The 20,220-nt window shown below is 38.9% G+C and overlaps 1 protein-coding gene across 7 annotated transcripts in view; it reads right to left on the bottom strand.

The window, feature by feature from the left end:
- LOC149857152 (transcription initiation factor TFIID subunit 4-like) overlaps positions 1–20,220 on the bottom strand; it is a 206,863-nt gene that overhangs the window by 178,257 nt on the left and 8,386 nt on the right. For 6 of the 7 annotated variants that reach the window (XR_016444134.1, XR_016444135.1, XM_090062592.1 and 3 more), the window contains exons 2-4: positions 16,802–16,974; positions 1,187–1,324; positions 421–648 (exon numbers count right to left, since the gene is read on the bottom strand). Coding sequence is in view for 5 of the 7 variants with exons in the window: in XM_090062592.1 (XP_089918718.1) it covers positions 421–648; positions 1,187–1,324; positions 16,802–16,974 (539 nt within the window). In the remaining 2 variants the exon portion in view is untranslated. The remainder of the gene's footprint in view (positions 1–420; positions 649–1,186; positions 1,325–16,801; positions 16,975–20,220) is intronic. The other variant, XM_090062587.1, reaches the window with a different exon arrangement.

Genomic DNA, 20,220 nt, shown 5'->3' with positions numbered 1-20,220 from the left:
GTAAAAAAAAAAATTGAGAGAGACATGATATATATAGTGAAGTTTATATTTGTGAAGAGACCACTAAAAGAAGTTATTTGCAATTATTTACGGAATGGCATGAAAAAATGCTCTCCCTAGTACTGAACACATCTGACAAGTGTTCATATTACTAAGAAAAAAGCCACAGAACATAGACAATTAGGTCTGGAAAGAACCTCAAGTGGTCATCTAATCCAACCCCCTGCTCGAAGCAGGACCATCCCCAACTAGATCATCCCAGCCAAAGCTCTGTCTAGCTGGGTCTTAGAAACCTCCAAGGATGGAGATTCCAAAGCCTCTCTGTATAGCCTGTTCCAGTGCTTTACTACCCTCATAGTGAGAAAGTTTTTCCTAAAGTCACCTGCTAAGCATTTAACTTTTCAGAACTTATGTACTAACCTGTGATACTACTGTAGTCCCTGGTACAGGGGAACTAGGTACGACCTGGGGCTGTGCTGGTACTTGTGCTGTTGTTTGAGGTGGGAGTGGTAATCGAGGCTGACCTTGGGGTTGTGTTGGGGTTTGAGTTTGCCCTCCCGAAATTACTGTAGGTTGTTGAGAAGCTGAGGTTCCAGTTGCTACTGTAGTTTTAAATAAACTCTGAGCACTTGTGGTAGCTACTGTTACCTGTTAACATTAAAATAAAAATAAAAAAACAAAAACTAAAAAAAACCCAAGATGATTATCTTCTTTTAATTTCCGTCCTTTCTTATTATTTAATAATACGCAGTTAAAATCCAGTAAATACAAACTCATATTTCCTTCTGTTATGGAGCACAGTAGCTAAAGACAACAGGAAAATATGAAGAACGTTCCTTAGAATCACAAATTTTGCCTCATTCCTCCCATCATGTTGAATAGTACCTTGGCTCTTTGAATAATCCCCTTTAATTTCATAGGAAACGTATTCTAATATAGGTGGCACATTTGAACTCTTCAGCATTAGAGCTAGTATTCATATGAGTAACTCCAAGTGCAGTAAAGATGGCCCTTCATATTAAGACCTCTCCTAGTTAAAGCATTGGTAATACAATGCTGGTATAATGTTGGTAATACAAATACTTTATTAACATGTCATGAAAACTCATTTAGAAAAACTTACATTCATGAACTGATGCATATCACCACTACTCACTTTTATTAGTGTTATGCTGTTAATACTTACTGTGGTATGTGACAGAGTGGAAACTCCTGGCAGGGTTGCAGCAGATGTAACGCTAACTGGTGTAGCGGTTGACTGAACAACTTTAGCTTGCACAGGCAGTCCTAGCCGGACAGTAGACGTGGCTACAGAAGTTGGCTGCTAACACAGTAAGGAAAAAATATATATTTAACACTATGCATGCTTGAGAATTCAGTATAGTACAAAGTTTTGTTCAGGTTTGTTTTAAAAATCATAATGCAAGGTTTGCTGGTGTGTTTTTTAATCGCACTGATGAAATGAATATCTATAAATTAACCTCTGCAAAAAGTTACAAAAAAATTAATGTTTACTAAATAAAAACATAATTTTTTTCAATTCTACAATAGCAAATCAAATTACTTACACATCTGATATGGTAACTCTTCATAGTCCTACAAGTAACTGCTAGGAGAAGGTATACTAAAGCTTTTCAATTGCGTATGAACAATAATATATGAATCATTTGTCTTCCAAAAAGTGTTTTTGATAAAAGGTGAGAGGCTTTTGTAATGCTTTTAATGTTTAAAAATCCCCAGCTTAAATATGAGAAAATATACAATGAATCTGATGTCAACAGACACATGCTTCCTATTATGAAATCTGCGCGCACACTTCTTCAAAAACAGTATATTACTTCAGCAACATTTCTTAGATTTATAATGAATAGCAGGACCCAACAGTTGTGTACTGGCTGCTTTCAGTATTGCATTGAAAGAATGTTTTCAAAGGAAAAAAATAATCAAAAATTAAATTAAGATACAAATGTCTATGATACTGCAAGGAGGACCTTCCTTCAAGATTCCATGGCAGAACATTGCATCTTAACTCAAACTACCTGATACACAATTGGAGGAACTGGAGTCTAGAGAGACACCCTCAATGTTTTATTAACAGAATACTTCCTAACAACCAATCCAAAAATGACAGAGGAAAGAGGGAATCATAAAAAATCATGGGTTGAGAATTAAAATAAAGGGAAGTCAAAGAACTACCTCCTCATACACATCCTACCTCTCAAAAGTGAATGGAATCTTTAAAAACCATCTTTTTGATATATAAAGAATGCATAAAGCACACAGAGATCAATATTTAGAAAAGAGGTAAGGTGTACATCTGGATTAAGAGAATTTCAAGCCCTGTAACTGTTTCAAACAAGAAAAAAATATTTTAATTTACATTTATGGTTGGATAATTCTTTTTACACAAAAATACAATTATTTTTAAAACATATGGCTCACCTCTGATTCTTACATTGTCTACTAAACCTAAAAAAATATTTCTTCAAAGAACATTCAGTATACTTAAGAGATTTCTAGACGCAACAGAGGCCCAGACATGCACTCAAAGCCTCAAGCATCCCTTACCAATCACCCCAGCAACATCTTCTACTGGATATCAATCTTCTGTATTTGGAGGGGAGGGGGTAATCTACCTGATATCTGAACAAAACCTTTTTTTTTTCCATTGGATAGCTTTCAAGGTTTTGTTGTTAAAAAAATAAAAACACACACAACTTGATTCAGGATATTTTCCACGCTTAAGCAAGCTAGAGGCAATATACATCATCATCATGAACAGGTAAAGTCTGTCTTTTTAGAAGAAGCACAAAGTCTTTCTTAAAAAAATAAAAAAGAAATATATATTTCCTATCTCCATTTTAGAGGGGAGCTTTAATTCCCATTTCCTTAAAATAATGTTTCAGTGAAACAATAGCATTTCTGAGGAATGTTCATATAAATAAATATACTATAAGCCTTATTTACTTATGAACAGTATAGACAGCTTAAAAATACTACATGGTTATGTGCTAAAGCTCTGTGCCCTTCTTGTCAGTAGCTGCTTCCAGAGGTGAGGATTTATCAAGAGAGAATATATATAACCAGGCAAACTTCTGGCAACCATCTGATTCCAAGAAAGACCTGAAGCAAACACAAAGCTCAACCCAGAAAGCTACAGAATTTTTTCCTCAGTCATGAATGCCTACAATTTAGCATAAAAAGAATATACTTTCCAAATAAAACTGCATATAATTAAAATCACATTTGTGGTTCAACTCATTATTTTTAGTTTCACACTACCACTTGTGAAGTGATCAAGAAGAAGATATCATTCTGGTAGAAGTATCAACTGAAAAAGAACTATGAAGTAAGAGATCCCACAATTCACTTCTAACAAATAAACCATGAGGATGAATTGAACTTTATTCTTTCCATAAACAATCTTTACGGTAAGCTTGGAAAAATTATTAAGCACAAGACAACACACAAACAAAGCCAGAGCAAAAAAGAAAAAAAATGGAATGGTTCCTCATCAATGAGCACTATCCAAGCATGAACAAACAGAAAATTAATAGAGTAAGATAACGTAGTTAAGAAAAGTATGGTAATGCAAACATGCAAGGGGGTGAAATTAAGGTTGGTTAAAAATTTACTGTGACTATATAATCTTAAATATGCTGTTACCACAGTTTGTGTGTAAAAGAAATAATGTCTGAATACTTTTTAAAGACTGCTCTAAATATACAAATAGTAGAAACAGAACTTTTTTCCTTTTTATGAAAAGCCATATCCATGGCAAATAAAGGGAAGAAAATTGGTTTTGCAGTTAAAAGTACAGTCCAGACCTCACACTTTCAGCCTCAAACTATGCTTACCAGCCTCCCATCTACCTAAAAGTCTATTCTGCAAACCTGCAATTTACATTCAGCCATCAAGTAAGACCTAACCTCCTTCCCCCGAGCACATCCAAATACTCTCTTATCAGGGGTAGGAAACCTTTCTTGGCTGGGGGCTGGAATGACGCACCCCAGGTCAGAGGTAGGTGGCTGGGCGATGGCATAGTGAGAGCACCCGCAGTCAAAGCCTCCCACCTCCCCCAGCTAAATACCATGGAAGCTCCGCATTTGCAAATTCAACGGTTTTGTAGGCTAAATCCAGCAGAGCCCTGCTCTATGACACCTTTCTTTTAAACAGTTAGGACAAAGGACAGCAAAGCATATTACACAAGCAAGTAGATGCAGTAGGGAGGCAAATAAGCTGGACTATTTTTCTTTAAACAATGTAGCTAAAGAGACAAAATTTATGAGTCATCCAGTTGTTCACTACAGAAAACCACTAGATGGGTCACATTATCTCTTCTTCAAATTGCAGGAAGAGAAAAACTATTCTTGGCTCTTGTTTGGAATGATCAACCATACCGCCACATTTTCTTGCATATCGCATACCCCCAAATAAGACACAAAGCTTGTTTTTGAAAAGCAGATTTAAGACAAAAAAACATTTTCCAGAGTCATGGTTGAGTTCTGACCCCACAGCTGAATCCTTCATGGCTGATTCCTGACTGTTGCTGCTCAGGTAAAAGCTACCATTTTAACCCTCTCACAGCTGCTGCCAAATTGACAGCAACTTTCGGCTGCTACTGCCAACTCAGTAGCAGCTGTGAGAGGATTTAAGTTAACTGTGACATGCACTCCGCCCCCTCTCTCAGACTAGGAAAGGAGGACAGTCCCAGTAGCCATCACACCTCCAAAGCAGCCATTGCACACTTCAGTTCTGGCACTGAAAATCAGCTCCCCCCTCTTAAGATACACACCACAATTTTGGAGACCAAAGTTGCATAACCAATGCAAATAAATACATGAATTCAAAATTTTCTTAAAGGAGAAGGTACACATAGGTTCACATCTGTTTACACAGGACCTAAGTAATATCCGAAGACCATTTGTTCAATCAGTCAGAAACTGTACTTTTAAAAGCGATAAATTCGTAAAATAAGATTTAAATCACTCAAGAATAGCTTCAGGCCAATCACTAATGACAAAGACATCCCAAAGAAATTTGATCAAGGGTATGGACAAACATACATTTTAGGCACATCAAAGGAGGTAGGGAGCTGCTGCATTTGTTACTATAACATCTGCATGATCCTGCTGCAATACAAGTTAGCTAACTCACCCTAACTCTGAAGAGTTTTGCTACATTTATGCTGCTACAGAAGGGTGGGCAAAAATGGTGGATCCAGCTGGTGGCTGGACTCCATTTCCCTGCAGTCCCTGCCTGCACCACTCCAGCTGGTCTCCAAGAAGACCCTAGGAGCAGCCGAACCATGACAGCATAGGGCCATGACTGCAGGGTCATGGAGAATGGCCTGTAGTGCACTGGCTGGGTCTCCACGGAGAATGGACTGCAGTGGCACTAGCAGGGCACACAGCTGGGCAGGGAGCTGCTTCAGGGCTGGGATCACGTGCCCATGACAGCCCAGGGCCAGAGCCAGGGAAGAGCCACAATTCGCTGTCTGCATATCTGGATCACAGCTGTGCCACAGCTCTGGCCTGCACCGTCACTGCCAAGAGCTCAGTGCCAGCGCCAGCCCAGGAGCAACTCCCTGCCCAGCCACGCACTCTGCCAGCTCCTGGGGTCCCCATGGAGACTGGTCAGTGCTGCACAGGCGGGGCAGCAGGGAAATGAAATTCACTACAGATCCAATCTGACCCACAAGCTGGATTTTGCTCACCCATGTGCTACAGGATCATGCAGACATAACTGCTTATATCAGTATCTTTTGATACTGATACTGTTAGCTGTCTATACCTCAGAAGTGTCATAGGTGACAGAAACTTCAAAACAATTAAACAGCAAGGACATTTCAGATTCTTGCCAACAAATTTTGTTCTATGTTAGGTTTAATCTAGATCAGAGCAGTGCATACACATACACTAAACTACTTAAGCCAGGGGTGGCCAACTTGCAGCATGGATGCCACAAGTGGCACAGGCAGCCTCTGTGTGATAATAAAGTGGCAAATTGGGGAGGGGAAAGGCAGCACAGCTGCAGATAGGGCAAGGAGCAGAAAGCAGACAAGAGATCAAGCAGAGAAGCAAAGGGCAGGAAGCAGAAAGCAGAGGAGGTGACTGAACAGAAAAAGGATATCAGAGTTGCATTCAGAGAGGGTGTGGGATAATTTGTGGCATACCTGTCAAAAAGGTTTGCTCCTACTGAGTTACACGTTGCACAGGAAGCTAATAACTCGTGGTCATGTTTGTAACCAATAGACTATTATTATGCCATAATGTTTTTACATAATAACTTTTTTTTAATTATTAAAAAAATTCAAAGTAAGCTGAAACTGGGAAAATGTCATACTTGGCAAAAGAACATTAGTAGAATAGGACTAGATTAATTTTTGATCACCAGTGACAAAACTGATATATTAAAGTTGAAGAACTCAAACTGTATACCATGACACTAATCTGACTTCTATAGCTACTCACAGGGATACACATTTATTCTGCTCAGAGCATGATACTACATACAAGATTTTTTTAAATCCGTCACTTGAATTCCTGTTTGACTGGTGTATGTAGGAACTGTAATTTTATAACCAATTTCTGATTACAGAAGGTAATATTCATTTTATTTTTTATGTATGTAACAGCAGCCTAATTGGGTAAAAAAAGCAGAATGAGTGGCTCAAAGGCACTAAATCTAGAGAAGTCTAAACTACATAAATGAAAAATGTACATAAAAAGAAACTTACCAATGAAAAACTAGATGGCAGCACTTGCCTACTTTTCAAAATTCCAGAAGTATATCACTTCAAAACAAAATATTGCCTGTGTCAACCAACATATCAACGGCTAAAACTTATCAAATCTGATAAACCTTTTTACAAACTCTTAAATAACCCTAAGAATTATAATAAAGCAATTCATTTACTTGAGTGCAGTATTCTCAGATTATTTTACTGTATTTGTAATATATTATTTCAATATGAAGTGCTAGAGATAAAATAAACTAAAGCTTCCTAGAATTATAGTTTTTGCTTTCTGACTTTCTAAAACTTTTGTATCATAACTATACAGCATTTCAAACTTCAATCACTTGAACCATATTATTTAAAAAAAACTTCAACTATCACAAAGACCAAAGAACATGATAAAATAAACATTACACAGAACAATTAAGGAAGAAGAATAAAATAGTGCAAACCTAGTCCAATAAAATATTAAGTTATAAATATTCCAAATATTTTCCCATTTAATTTGAGGGATTTCTGAACCATTTACACAATATATGTAATCAGGACAAAGCATTCATGGTATAATCTGACAAATGTCACTCTCTCCAAAGGGATGTCCAATCCAGGATGCGTCTCAGCTAGACAAGATTACAATAAGCTTCCATAAAGAGACAATTCTACAATGATGTATATGCACATTTATATGAGAACAGAATGATAACTCCCCCTGGTGGCAATTACATGAAAGAATCCATATTCACATTTTGGAAAACATTATATGATTTTGTCATATGTACTCCACAATAGCAGGAAATATACTTATGTTCTTCCAGAATAAAATCAGATTTGAAATTAAGTGGTTTTACATTTCAACCACTGTTTAATGTAAAAAAACCTACTTATGAGCATATTTAATGTTGTAGGAATTTAATAATCGGTGCAAGACAAAAGTTAGTAATATAATTGCACCTTTTCAATTTGAATTAAAAACAAAATGACAACCTATGTCCAAAAGATGATTAAAGTTCTAATTATAGATTTACCCGCATTTATCCTTCTCAGAAGTAAAGCTTTTTAGACATTTTCCGTTATTTTTTGAGATTGAGATTTTTTTACTCTTTCTTCACAAATTTTTCTCGATTCCAGGTATTCTTCTGTAATATATTGCTGCACTCTGCAGCTTCTCCTGGACTGCTATAAAGATGCAGATATAGGAGCTATCCTGCCAGGATAAATGTTGTTCAGCTAACTCTCCTAAAGCTAGTAATATGGATCTTGCTGGATCAGTTCTTAGGACCTCTACTACGAATTCCAGGCAATACACTGTGCTACATTGGATAGACATCTTTCAACTCTATCTCTTTCTTCCTCATATTAGCTTGCACTACCCATAAAGGCAGATATTCTTCCCATTTTACAAACTGGTAAGCTGAGACAGAAATCAGTTAAATGTTTCAACAATGGGCATTCAATCTGTGACTTGCCAGTAACCTACTGCCTATGAGACCACCAGCAATGCCCACAGCCCCAGGAAATTAAAAAGTTAAAAACTGATGTTGACAGGAAGAACAAAGTATTGTGCTTCTCTGGTGAATGGTGCCATGGGCACACTCGGATGAATGGCCAGGCCACGTTATAAGTCAGCAGTGTGCTAGGCCTTGACACTAAGGTCTCTGGACAAGTGGCGTCTGCTACCCACACGTAGCAGAAGATCACCTGCCTCAAAACTGCCTGACAAACAAAAGCAAGGTAATAATAGCTGGCGTGAGTTGAAACAAAACGCTGAAGCCCAAAGTTTTGATATGGCACACAATTGGTCACCGGGAACAAATTGCTGAGGGAAAAGACGACTGATTGGTCACTGGAAATAAAACGCTATAGCCTAACAGTACAAAAGCAGTTGCGGGAAAAGCCCTGATGGGGGAAGTTTGGAATGAAACTTCAAACATCAAAAGGCCCGTGGACTGATCACCCACCAGGGCGGCCCTCCCCGAGCGCCATCTCGGGTCCGTTTTTGAGGCCTCCGCGAAGTGACTAGCGTTCCCCAGCCATGAAGCTGCTCCTGTTTGCCTTTGTGGTAAGCATGCAAGCCGAACTGTTAAATAGCCTCTTGAAATCTATGAGCCGTTGACCAGGTCTGAGACTAGGGCCCTGGCCAGCCACACCAAGACCACACATGGTTCTGAACACAAGGGGCCTCAGCCTGAACCTCGTGACCCAACGGACACAATTCCCCGTTGTTAACTGTTTGTAATTGTTTTAATTGTTTATATATGTAAGTCGTTGAGATTAGCATGGGAAGTAGTGGTAGCAAGTATTTTGTGCATTTTGTTATGCAGAAATAAAAAGTTTGGTATAACTCAAGCCGCGTCCTTGTTGGTGCCGACCGCACCGGCCCAGCCACGCCTGGCATCTCCAACCTACTGCGACAAATGGCAGAACTAAGAACTAAATCCAAAGCTTAAACTAGATCCCGTACATGCAGTCAGGAGTGGAAGGCATGCTGATCCAAATGTCTCCCTGCCCTTTATTGCTTTACTATCACACTCTACTCCAATCTATTAAGAAATACAATCAAGAAACCATGGTTCAGGTCAAACATAACAAAAAAAAAGTACTGACAGTATTAGAAAAGATCCAAAATGCTAGACAGCATTCTTGGTGGGAAACTTTACTTGGACTGAGTCCTACTGTTACAGAATTTCTTAAGCTAATGGTACATCCTATTGTTTCACTTTCTGTGCAGACAATATTGCTCGTGTTCATGATTTTATTTTGCTGGAAAATGAAACAGCTATATTTTCAGCTAAAACACTATTAAACCCAGCAGCTGCAAGGACTGTACTATGACAAGCTCCTTCAATAAGTAGATGTCAGGCAAGCCTAGGGTTAAATTACCATTCGCTGCATGAAGAGCTCAGCCGATGGTTGCAAACTGTACAGGCCTTGAGCAGCAGAAGCAGAGTTTCATTACCAGACTGACTTCCATGCAGTGATGGCATAGGTGAACCTAGCCATCAAGGAGGGGACTGTTAGGGCACTTTGTCACATTCACACTTTAAGGTTACACCTGGCTGAGTGGTGAATTATGGTATTATTTAAACTCTTCTTTTATATTTAGCCTTATTTTAGCATTGCTTATGTTTTTGTGTAGCCTTATTATTATTTGAACTTTTAATTCTGCTGGTGTCTGCAATATCAGCGGGCCTTGAGCTGTTCTCATGGATTGCTCGCATGTTGTTCCTTTCCTTTTTTATCACTGTGAGAAGTTTTTCTAACGTAACATAGTAATAGGCTTGTTACCAGCTCAAGTTAACTGAACTTAATCAGATGGATGAAATGATTGGACATGTTAATAAAAGGTGATAAGAGGAAACCAATGGACAATGCCCAAATCAAAACACCAGTAAAGGACCAAATTAGAAGGTTTGCATGTGACGGGTCTGTTGAACACAAGAATAGGCTGACTATCAAATATGGACAGTATACTGACTGCAGGGAAACCAATATGGAAGCAGAGAGTCATCAGAGGAGTGAAGTTGAAGAAAAGCATGAAAGGGGGCAGCAAGAAAGGTAAGTGTGTATTGTCATAAATACAGCCTTCAACACCTGTCTGGATTTTGATTGTGCCAGCAATAAAGACACACCCTCTGCTTTCAGGAACTGATTGGTCACCATTTCTGTGAAGCGAAATTACCATATGGAAATTGAGTGAGATTATAGTACTAAGTGTTTTTTCTCTCTCAATACAGAAACTGCTAAGATAACATCTGCTGTATCGATAAGGCTAGACTTTGGTTAAGTCAGCTGTTTGTGTATTTCATGTCTACTTAAGGGTTAACTGTGCTTTAAAGATTCCTTTGCACTATCTGGTAGACAACAGTGCTAATGCACAGCCACAGGAAATTAAAAAATGATGTTGACAGGAACAATATAGTATTGTGCTTCTCTGGTGAACAGCAGAACCAAGAACTAAATTCATAGCTCAGACTAGATCCAGCACATGCAATCAGGAGTGGAAGAGATGCTGGCCCAAATGTCTCCTTACCTTCTATTGCTTTACTATCTACTGCTCATCAGGTAAATCACATCTAGTAGAATTTATATCATTGTGCTGGGGACATTTTTTGCACTCACTTACAGAGTTTTCTTGAACTCATTTTGAAGTTAAACTAAGTGATTTATAACTTTCAGACCTCCTTTCTTACCTTTCTAAAAAATGATCTCATTTTCTGTTCCATCTGCATTTCTTAATGGGTTATCAGAAATCACTGTCAGGTTCTGCTGCTGCTTTGGCACATTATTTAATAACCTCTGAATTAATACAATCATGCCTTGCTAATCTGCCTATGTTTGGTTTACCTATATATTCTTTCGCCTCTTTCTCATAAATATTCCCCTTGTGGTTTGCAAAAAGCAATATGTAAATCTTTAAAATTAATATACTTTTTTAAAATCTTATTTATAAGCAAATACTTTCATAATTCATTGTAAATGTATTAAAATGCTAAATTTTACAATAATTAAGAAGGCTATTCACGAAGTGGGGATTAAGGAACAATTCATCTATCTTTAGGATTCATTCACTTGAGATTTATTTTGGCATGTCACATATCCCCCATAGGCCTCAGTTTTCCCCTCTGCAAAATAAGACTGTTCACTGCAAACCTGTCCTGAGGTTTATATTAGGAAATTCTTCTTCTGTGCCAAAGTCAAAACATAACTGTTTTTAGAGTAATATGCAAACTCAATCACTAGTAAACAATAGGTGATAAATTGTATCTACTAAAATCCCAAATTTGGTCAAAAAGAAAAACTAGTATCCTAATGTTATGTATTCAAGGTGAGCATCTACAAAATGACAGTGTTACTTCAGTGTGTTGCAAGTAGTAAAGTGCAGTGCTTTCCATTTAAGCACATAACTTTGGGACTGGAAAAAGGCCACAGCCTGTTCATTTACCAAAACTTTAATAAGCAATTGCTCATTAAGTATATAGAACAGTCACTGCCGTGGCAATTAGCTGCTCTGAAACTGACTAGTTCCCCCCCATTTTTAAAACTTCTTTCTAACAGCAAATCCTGAAACTGACTATAAGAAGCCTTGAAAAGGTGGGGAAAGTTAGTAAGTTTCAAGGCTGCTTGCCAAGCCACTGACAGGGCAGTGTACTTAAGGAGCGCTACTTACAACACCATCAGTGTTGTGACTTTAGCAGGCCCAAAAGTGATAAGCTCACTTCATTTTCTAAGTTTCTAATAGTCACTGATGGGGCTGCTATTAAAAGTCTTGGAAACGGAAGGGTAAGAGCAGCTATGAAACTTACCAGCTCCTGCCATTTTCAAGGCTTCTAATAGCAGCCCTTTGACAGTTGCTTCCTCTTCACTGTTTCCAGCACAATTACATGGATTACAGTTAGTTACAAAGTTGACAGTTACTCTTACTGTCAGCATTCAGAGTACAGTCAAGTTACAAAGTAGACTCAGCAAGACTGAGAAATGCTATGCACTAAAGGATATGCAGCTAACCAACCTGTATTACAATGTAAACAACAGGCAACAAACTGGTACTGACATGGTGTTATGCACTTACCTGGTATGAATATAATGGTGTACACTATACCAACCAACATCAGCATAATGAAAAGATACACTTATATTTGGTGCAAGTGGACTGCGCAGAGATTAAAGCTAATGAAAAAAATAAATGTTACATGGTGGTAAACTCAGATCCATCTATCTTGTGTTGTTCAGCTTGTTATTTAAACCCAAAATGTGTTTACTAGGGCTGTCAAACAATTAAAAAAAATTGATCATGACTAGTTGCACAATTAAAAAAATTAGTCACAATTAAAAGCGATTTTAATCACACAGCTAAAAACTCAAAATTATGTAAAATTATGCAGGTACTTTATATGATTGGCGGGGGTGAGATGTGTGCACACAGAGGGAATTTGTGAAGGCTGTGGGTGGGGGGGGTTGGTGCCTGGGGAAGGGAGATCCCCTCATGCCCTGGCAGGATGCGGGGTACTGTGGGTCCAGAGTGAGGGGCTGCAGCAGGGCTGGAGGGGCTGTGACTTGGGAGTGATAGGCAGGAGCAGGGCATGGGCATATCACTGCCCCCCCACAATCATATTGCCACCCCCCCCACACACAAATATCCTCTTTTTTGAAACTGAAAATCTGGTAACCCTATAGGAATGCAACCCTGTGCGATGTAGAGCAACACCCGGAAGATAAGTCTGTGGAGGAGAAGGGGACAAGGTGGGGGTGGGAGCAGATCAAGGCCCCCACAATGAGGGAGGAAGTGGGGCAGGGGCAGAGGCTAGGGTGAATGGGGCCCGGGGCTGGAGTGGGTCATCCAATGGAGCCACTGGCTGCTCATCCAAGGATGCTTGGGGGGAGGGCAAGTGAATGAAATGCTGCTTCCCACCTCTGTGGCCACCCCTGGAAGAGGCAATGGGGGCATGTGCCCCCCAGATTTGTGCACAATGCAGGGGCAGGTTGCCCATGGTGGACTGGGTCTCTGCACTCTGCTGCCTTTGCCCCAGGAGCTACACAACACCACGTTGTGTCTCCTACCACCAGGCAGGCAGGGGATCTGTGGCACGGACAGCGTGCAGCTCCCAAGGCAAAGACAGTAGGGTGCAGAGCCCTAGCCTGCAGCAGGCAACCTGCCTCTCCCCCCCCCCCACATAAATCCAGGGTTTACATGCCCCCATGCCTCCCCCAGGGGTATATGAAGCAGCAGGGAGCTGTGCCACCCCTGCGCCCCTGGACAAGCCACCTGCAGCTCCGTCCCATGACTCATCCTGGCCCTGGGGCCCCATTCACTGCCAGCCCCTGCCCCGCTCCCTCCCTCACTGTGGGGGTTTCAATCTCCCTTCTGCCCCTTCCCCTCCACAGACTTACCTGCTAGGCACTGCTCTACATGAGGCCAGGCTGCATTCCTGGCTGTGTGCATGCTGTAGCTGCTCGTGTGTGTGTCTATATGCACTGTCCTCCCACTCTCCTGCTGAAGCAGCAATGAGTCCACACCTGGGCTGCCCTGCAGCTCCTCTGCACTGCCACCACTGCCCCACTGGGCAGCCCAGAGGCAGCGGTGACAGTAGAAGAGCGGAGCCTCGGCATGATTAACATGTTTAAAATTCAACACAAGAACCAACTAACACATTAATCGCGCATATTAATGGCAAGTAATTGGCAGCCCTAGTGTTTAGATTCACTCTCTCCTGATTAGTTAATGGCTAATGAGAGGGAGTTAGTCTAACGTTGGGCAGAAAGCAGAGCAGGGTGGCACTTTAGACACTAACTTGTATAAAGAAACATGAGCTTTTGTAGGCTATTGCATTAGATGCTTATGAAATCAGGAGCCCACAAAAGCTCGTGTCTCCATGTGTGAGTCTATATTTTCACCCTGCCCTGCCTTCTACCTAATGTTAAAGCAAACTGTTTCAGAGTGAATAACTGAAGAGAATAAGACTCATAAATTTTACTTTAGAGATCTAGGGCCATGTATGGGAAAAGTATTTCCCCTACCTTACGCATTTTCACTGACAAAAACAGTTAAACTCACAAACCCTGTATATTCCTGACAAGTCAGAAGTATACTCCAAAAGAAAAAATAGTTCTGGCTATTAGACATTTTCTGGATACAGCATTTTGTTTTGCTTTGCTTTGCAGCATACATTATTTGCTGAACTTTTAGAATTAGATTCTTTTTCCTGACCAATCATGATTATTCACTAGACAGAAAAAATGAAATTACAGTTGCTTCTAAAAGCTTAGTATAATGTTTCTCATCATACATTTCCTCCAAAAGAGGAAAAGCAATAAGCCTTCCAAAAGAATTAAACACAACTATAACTCCTATGTAGTAAAAGCCTTCATTGTTTAAAGGATTCAGTTTTCTGGTTTTACAAAATTTTTCTAGTGACTGTTTTTAAATAATTTCTTCTCAAGACCAAATGCATACAAAAAGATTGCAATTGGCAGTATGAGTGAAAAATCTATAGTCCACTTAAAACTTCAGGCTAAATAAATTCAATTTTAATTTTCCCAAGGACTTTGTTTTATTTATTTAAGCATCTTTATTAATAAATCATGGTAAATACACATGGTGTTAACAAAAGGGAAGAAACAATATCACAGGTGCTACACAGAACTCTCAGTGCACATGAGCAACTATATAGCTATTTCAGTATTACAAAGTACTGAAACTACTACAAGCTCTAGGATAGTCAACATTCACATTGCTGCTTGATTCTAACATAATGTATAAAATGCAGCAGTAGCAGGGTTAACCTCCTTCTACTGCTGCTCCAAGTTAGCCAAAGGTAAATGATCACATATATACAATATAATACACTATAACACAAGCAGCTCCCAAATGCTTGCTGTCCACGACATTTTAGCATTAGGTTTGGGACCCAAACTCCAGTCTGTGTGGCAGTACACTGTGCTACCTATACATTTACAGAGCAAACCACCTACACTTTCAATGCACCCTACACCTGTAATCCTGAATTTATTCTCCCCTTTTTCCTTCTTAATATTAGAGTACTCTATTAAACATTTCCTACTTCAACCTTGATTATAAATCCTGGCCACAGCAACTACCGTTACAAGAAAAATTAATATTAGAACAGTATTAAGTAGATAAGAATAAATTACATTTTTATACAGCGACGCCATCTTTTTTAAGACTACCCCACCATTCAAACTCCATTTTATATTTATATTATTATTAACTGCTCTAATCTCAAGTCCTTTTCTAGTTTGGTACTTTTTCCCTGCTATTCATTTAGTTTTGGGTCATCTGTCAGAATTTGATTGTATTGGTATTTACACCCAAAAATGCAAAGATAGAGACAAAGCAGTCACACAGATTAAAGAAGGCATGAGGGTAGGCGTTGCTTGTATTTAAATGAAGTTTGTCAAAAATGCTTTAGGAAACTAGCATGGGCTAGTTTTGATCTTTTCCAGGGCTTCTCTGAAATGGGCTGTAAATGCTAGCCCCCTTTACTGTCGGTCTAAGTTGTCCATTAAAAATACCACAAACAATTTAGATTTAGGTTATAGCCCAAAGTAGCCAAGCTAAATACTATCTCTAAGCTGCCATCATTTATTGAAAAAAAATTGTGCTAACAAACCACTTTTAATTACAAGAATCTTGAAGCACTTTAGAAATTAAATAGCAACTGCTTCCCCACAGAAAAGAATCTACCTTTGTGTTGAAATAAGTTAAGATTTTAACAAACTACAGCAATTTCTAAGAAATAGTTTGGGGAATACCACAATCCATTTAAATCAACACAGACTGACAAAATACAAACCCAATTTGTAATCTTGACAGTACATAAGGATCAACAATGTATGCTAGATAAAGTGTAATAGAATATGAAATGACTAAAAGAACAGGGTATATTTTAACTTTCCCAAAATATCATGATGGGTAATTAGATCAAAACTGACTTAAAGGAAAGTAGTTCTGAAAATGGAGTATGGGGCAAACTTCTAGACAGTACATGAAGGAATAGGAAATGTATTTAGAGGAAAAGAAAAACAAAATAATTAAGAACAATACTACAATTTCTGACAGGTACTGGGGAGATTACAATTCAGTGATACTAACAAAAAGTGTTATTTTTTCATTATTACAACATGGAACCATATGGTTACACAGTAGCATAACACACTTAAAAAGATGTATATGACCCCAAAATATGAAAAATATAAAAGTACTGAATCCATAGCCCCTTTGTTTTCCTTGGAGATGTCCACACCAAGTTTCAACTCCATTTCAATCTGCTTACCTTACAATATTTGATGACCTCACAGCCCTGGGGGACTCAGACAAAAACTACATAGGTCTCGAAATGGAAGCATATACAGAAAATGGACATGTCCTGGCCTCCTGAAACTAGACTGACTTTGATATAAGAGAAGATACGGTATTTCCGTCCTCTGTAATTTCTTTTCAGTGCAAGAAAGAAAGTGTGGGGAAACAACATTTACATAAAAGTTCAGATTAAAGACAGTGTTCTTCATAAACAACAATGCTAATCAGAGAAGCCAAAGACGTACCTGGGCTGTTGATAAACGAAAAACTGGGCCACCTGTAGGGACTGAAAGCCTGGGCGAAATGCTGGTGGGCCCTTGCCCCTGGGTTTGTACTTGAGCTTGCACTTGAGCCTGAGCTAAAGCTTGCTGGGGTACCATGACAAGCTGTCCAGCTTCAGTGCGCACCAACACCATCCCTAATGAAAATGATCACAGAAGAAATAATTATTAAGTATCAAAAGCACATACGTTACCATGTAACTTTATAATTCACCCTGTATCTTTCTTGATGTTTTTATTATGGTATAAAGTAAATGCATCATAAAGTAAAAGCAATATTAGCAGAAAAAGAGGTACACTTTAGCTTTTAATTATAACAAGTTTGTTTACATATGTACAGTAGAAATGTACCAGTTAATCAACCAAGCATATAAGATAGTGACAAAACTTAGAGAGACAATTAGAGGCAATGTTATAATACTAGAACTAACCTAACTATTCCATAAACTTGCTTCGGCTGTCCGGGAAAACAAAACAAAGTGTGTGGTATATAGACACTCCAAAGAAGATGACATGATAGTTTTACTAAAACAGCTCGGCTGGAAAATGTGTATATGTATACACTGCACCAGATGCATTATTTGTGTATCCTGCATTCCAACTATTTAAGCACTTCTTAAATCATTTACACACATTTACTACGCATGTCTATCACTAAGCACTATACATATCACTAAGCAATATACATGACTCTTAAAAGTTTTTCTCCCCATGTAGCAGGAAGCAACTGACAATACCCACCACCAGCACCACACCCAAAGCACCTAAGCATACAAAGGACAAGGAGGAACAAATCTGGCAATTACTGTAGATTCTTGACAAGCCAGGATATCACCAAATTCTTTGTGAATGTAAAAAGGCATACACTCAGATAAGTTTCTAATAGAAATTCCAGAGGCAAAATCCTAACATACTAAGTGGTCAGTTCTACTAAGCTTCACCCTAGAAATCTGTCTTAAATTTTCTTATGCTCTAGGGTCAGCAAATCTGGAAGGCAGATGCAGAGAATGACCAAGAGAGGTGAAGCTGGACCCCAGATCGTTTACCACTTTATGGAAAGTCACCATAAACCACTGCAGTGTGCAAAAGCATACAGAATATGTTTCTGGTCTATCTTGCTCAGAGTACAAGAAGCAGCACTTTATATCGTCAGGAAAGCCTCTGCAGTTATCACTAGTTTTGGAGTAATCTACTCCAGATGCAAGAAAGACACGAGTGGCAAAGCCAGTATCAAAGGAGAAAAGAGGGATTTTTGAAAGCCAAGAGTAAGGCAGAATTTTTGGACACTTTTCCTAGCTAAAAATCAAAGCGCAATTAAGCATCTAGAGAGATAATTCATTTTTGTTAATTCTGTTGATGACATATGTTCAAAATCAATTAGTATTAATCAAATAACCAGTCTATTATGTCTAAATTCCTCATTTTTTCCCCAAAATGCCCAGGAGGGAACAAAGATGGAAGATCTTCCTCATATTTCCTTAATTGAGAGATACAACCATGAGCCAGCTGATAAGCTCATTTACAAGAAAAGAAAAGCAAAGTGCTACATTAAATGTCTGCTTTATAGACATTAACCCATGCAAACAAAACCACTTACTGCCCTAATTTAACAACTCTTCATAAAAAAGCAGATAGGTTTAGGGGGTAATTAGAGAGCATAAACAGAATGTTTTGCAATATTTTATGAAGAAGATGGAAACTTGGGCACTATCGTATCAAGTCAGGAACAAATTCCAGAGCTGAACACCCCGCTTTGCTAAGAACCTCCTGTCTCCAGCCCCCGGACATACAAATATACATTCCATTCCTGCAATGGATAAACTACTATGCCAAAACAACCTCACTAACCTCAGTGTGGAGCCTCCTAATATCAACTGCTGGGCTAAAAACCACAAAGAGAAAGGCAATCTCCAAGGATACAAATTAGAGCTTTAGAAAATCAAACAAAGATCTCAAATTGCTCCAGGAAACTAAGTGAAGCTACTACAATCTCTAGAGCATAAAAGAAATAGGTCCATGGGCAAAACAATTAAGAATAATAGGCAGCTGTACACAGCAGTACCTGACACTTTCTAGTGGCCTTACAATGTTGCAGAGGTACCCTGCAATAATCAGATCTTGAAGAGGCACAGATGGCCATGGCTGGGTCTATATAAAAAAATAAATGGTCATTGACTTCTTTCCAAAGCAGATTTAAAAAAAAATATCCTCCCAAGTTAATTATTCTTCCTCTCTCATGCCACCTCAGGTATCTCAACAATCTGAAAAGATAACAGTTCACAGAATAAACTAGACTATAAAACTATAACACATAAGTGTCAATTATAATATCAGAGCTTGTTTAGCTTCAAAGGTTTAAGTACCTTATGGTTAATATATGCACTGAGAGGCAATAAAAACAAGTACAAGATTCTTCCTAGAAAAGCCAGAAGGCTTGAGTGGGTTTAATATTGCCAGCACTGATTTCAGAGTAAAATTCACCTAACTGTCATGAGTACCTCCAAGACCTTCTTTGCAAGAGACCTTACAGTATGTGTGTGTGAGATACTGAATAGCTAGTAAAACAGCTATTCAGTAGATATATACATCACCTATGCAGCAGAAAGTTAGGTTCCAAAGAGTCTGGTGGGGTGGAAGTATTTTGCAACAATGACTGGATCATCATTAATACTGATCCAATGGCCAGGAGCCCTACCTAGAAAACTAAGATGTGTCTTCAGGCTGGGGTAGTTACAATAAGGGAACAGTCTGTACTATTGACTCCTGACTCCTCCTAGTTTAGAGTATTTTCCCTTCACCTCCCTTATTTCCCTACAGAAAGTCCATTTAAGTAGTCTTCCTGCACAGGTGAGAGTTGCATCTCAATCTTAGGACCTGATTAACTGGCAGAGACACTTGTGTCAACACAGAGGAAGAAAGCTGCACACTGGTACAGGAATCTGTGCTAGCAAATTCAGTGCAGAATCCAAGCTTCAGCAAGTAACTCCCTTCTGAGTCCATAACCTCCTAAGGGACAGGAGGATGCTACACTCTGTGGTAATTGGCACTTTTTAGTAACCTTCCCAGGCAGCCGAGTACTCTGCAATAATTAAATCTTGAAGACAGTCAGTCCCATAAAAAGAAAATGGCATCTGATATTTCCCTTTTTCATACTCCAGCTTTACTGAAACACAGAAATAGCTTTACAGAAGAAGGTGCTGAATTAGATATAACTGACACATATAAGAGGATTATTTAGCCACCACTAAATGTCCTCTGCCCTATTTCATTTTCTTTTTTGTAAACTTTGGCCTCAACTTCACACGGGAATCATCCCACTGAAGTCAAAGTCTCACTGAATTAATTTAGTAAACCAAAGGTGTAAGTCTCTTTAGGTTCTGATC

This window comes from Crocodylus siamensis, chromosome 9 (assembly GCF_052110815.1).
Source record: "Crocodylus siamensis isolate JL-2025a chromosome 9, ASM5211081v1, whole genome shotgun sequence".
In the NCBI taxonomy this organism is placed as follows: Eukaryota; Metazoa; Chordata; order Crocodylia; family Crocodylidae; genus Crocodylus; species Crocodylus siamensis.
This window is presented reverse-complemented; position numbering and strand designations above follow the sequence as displayed.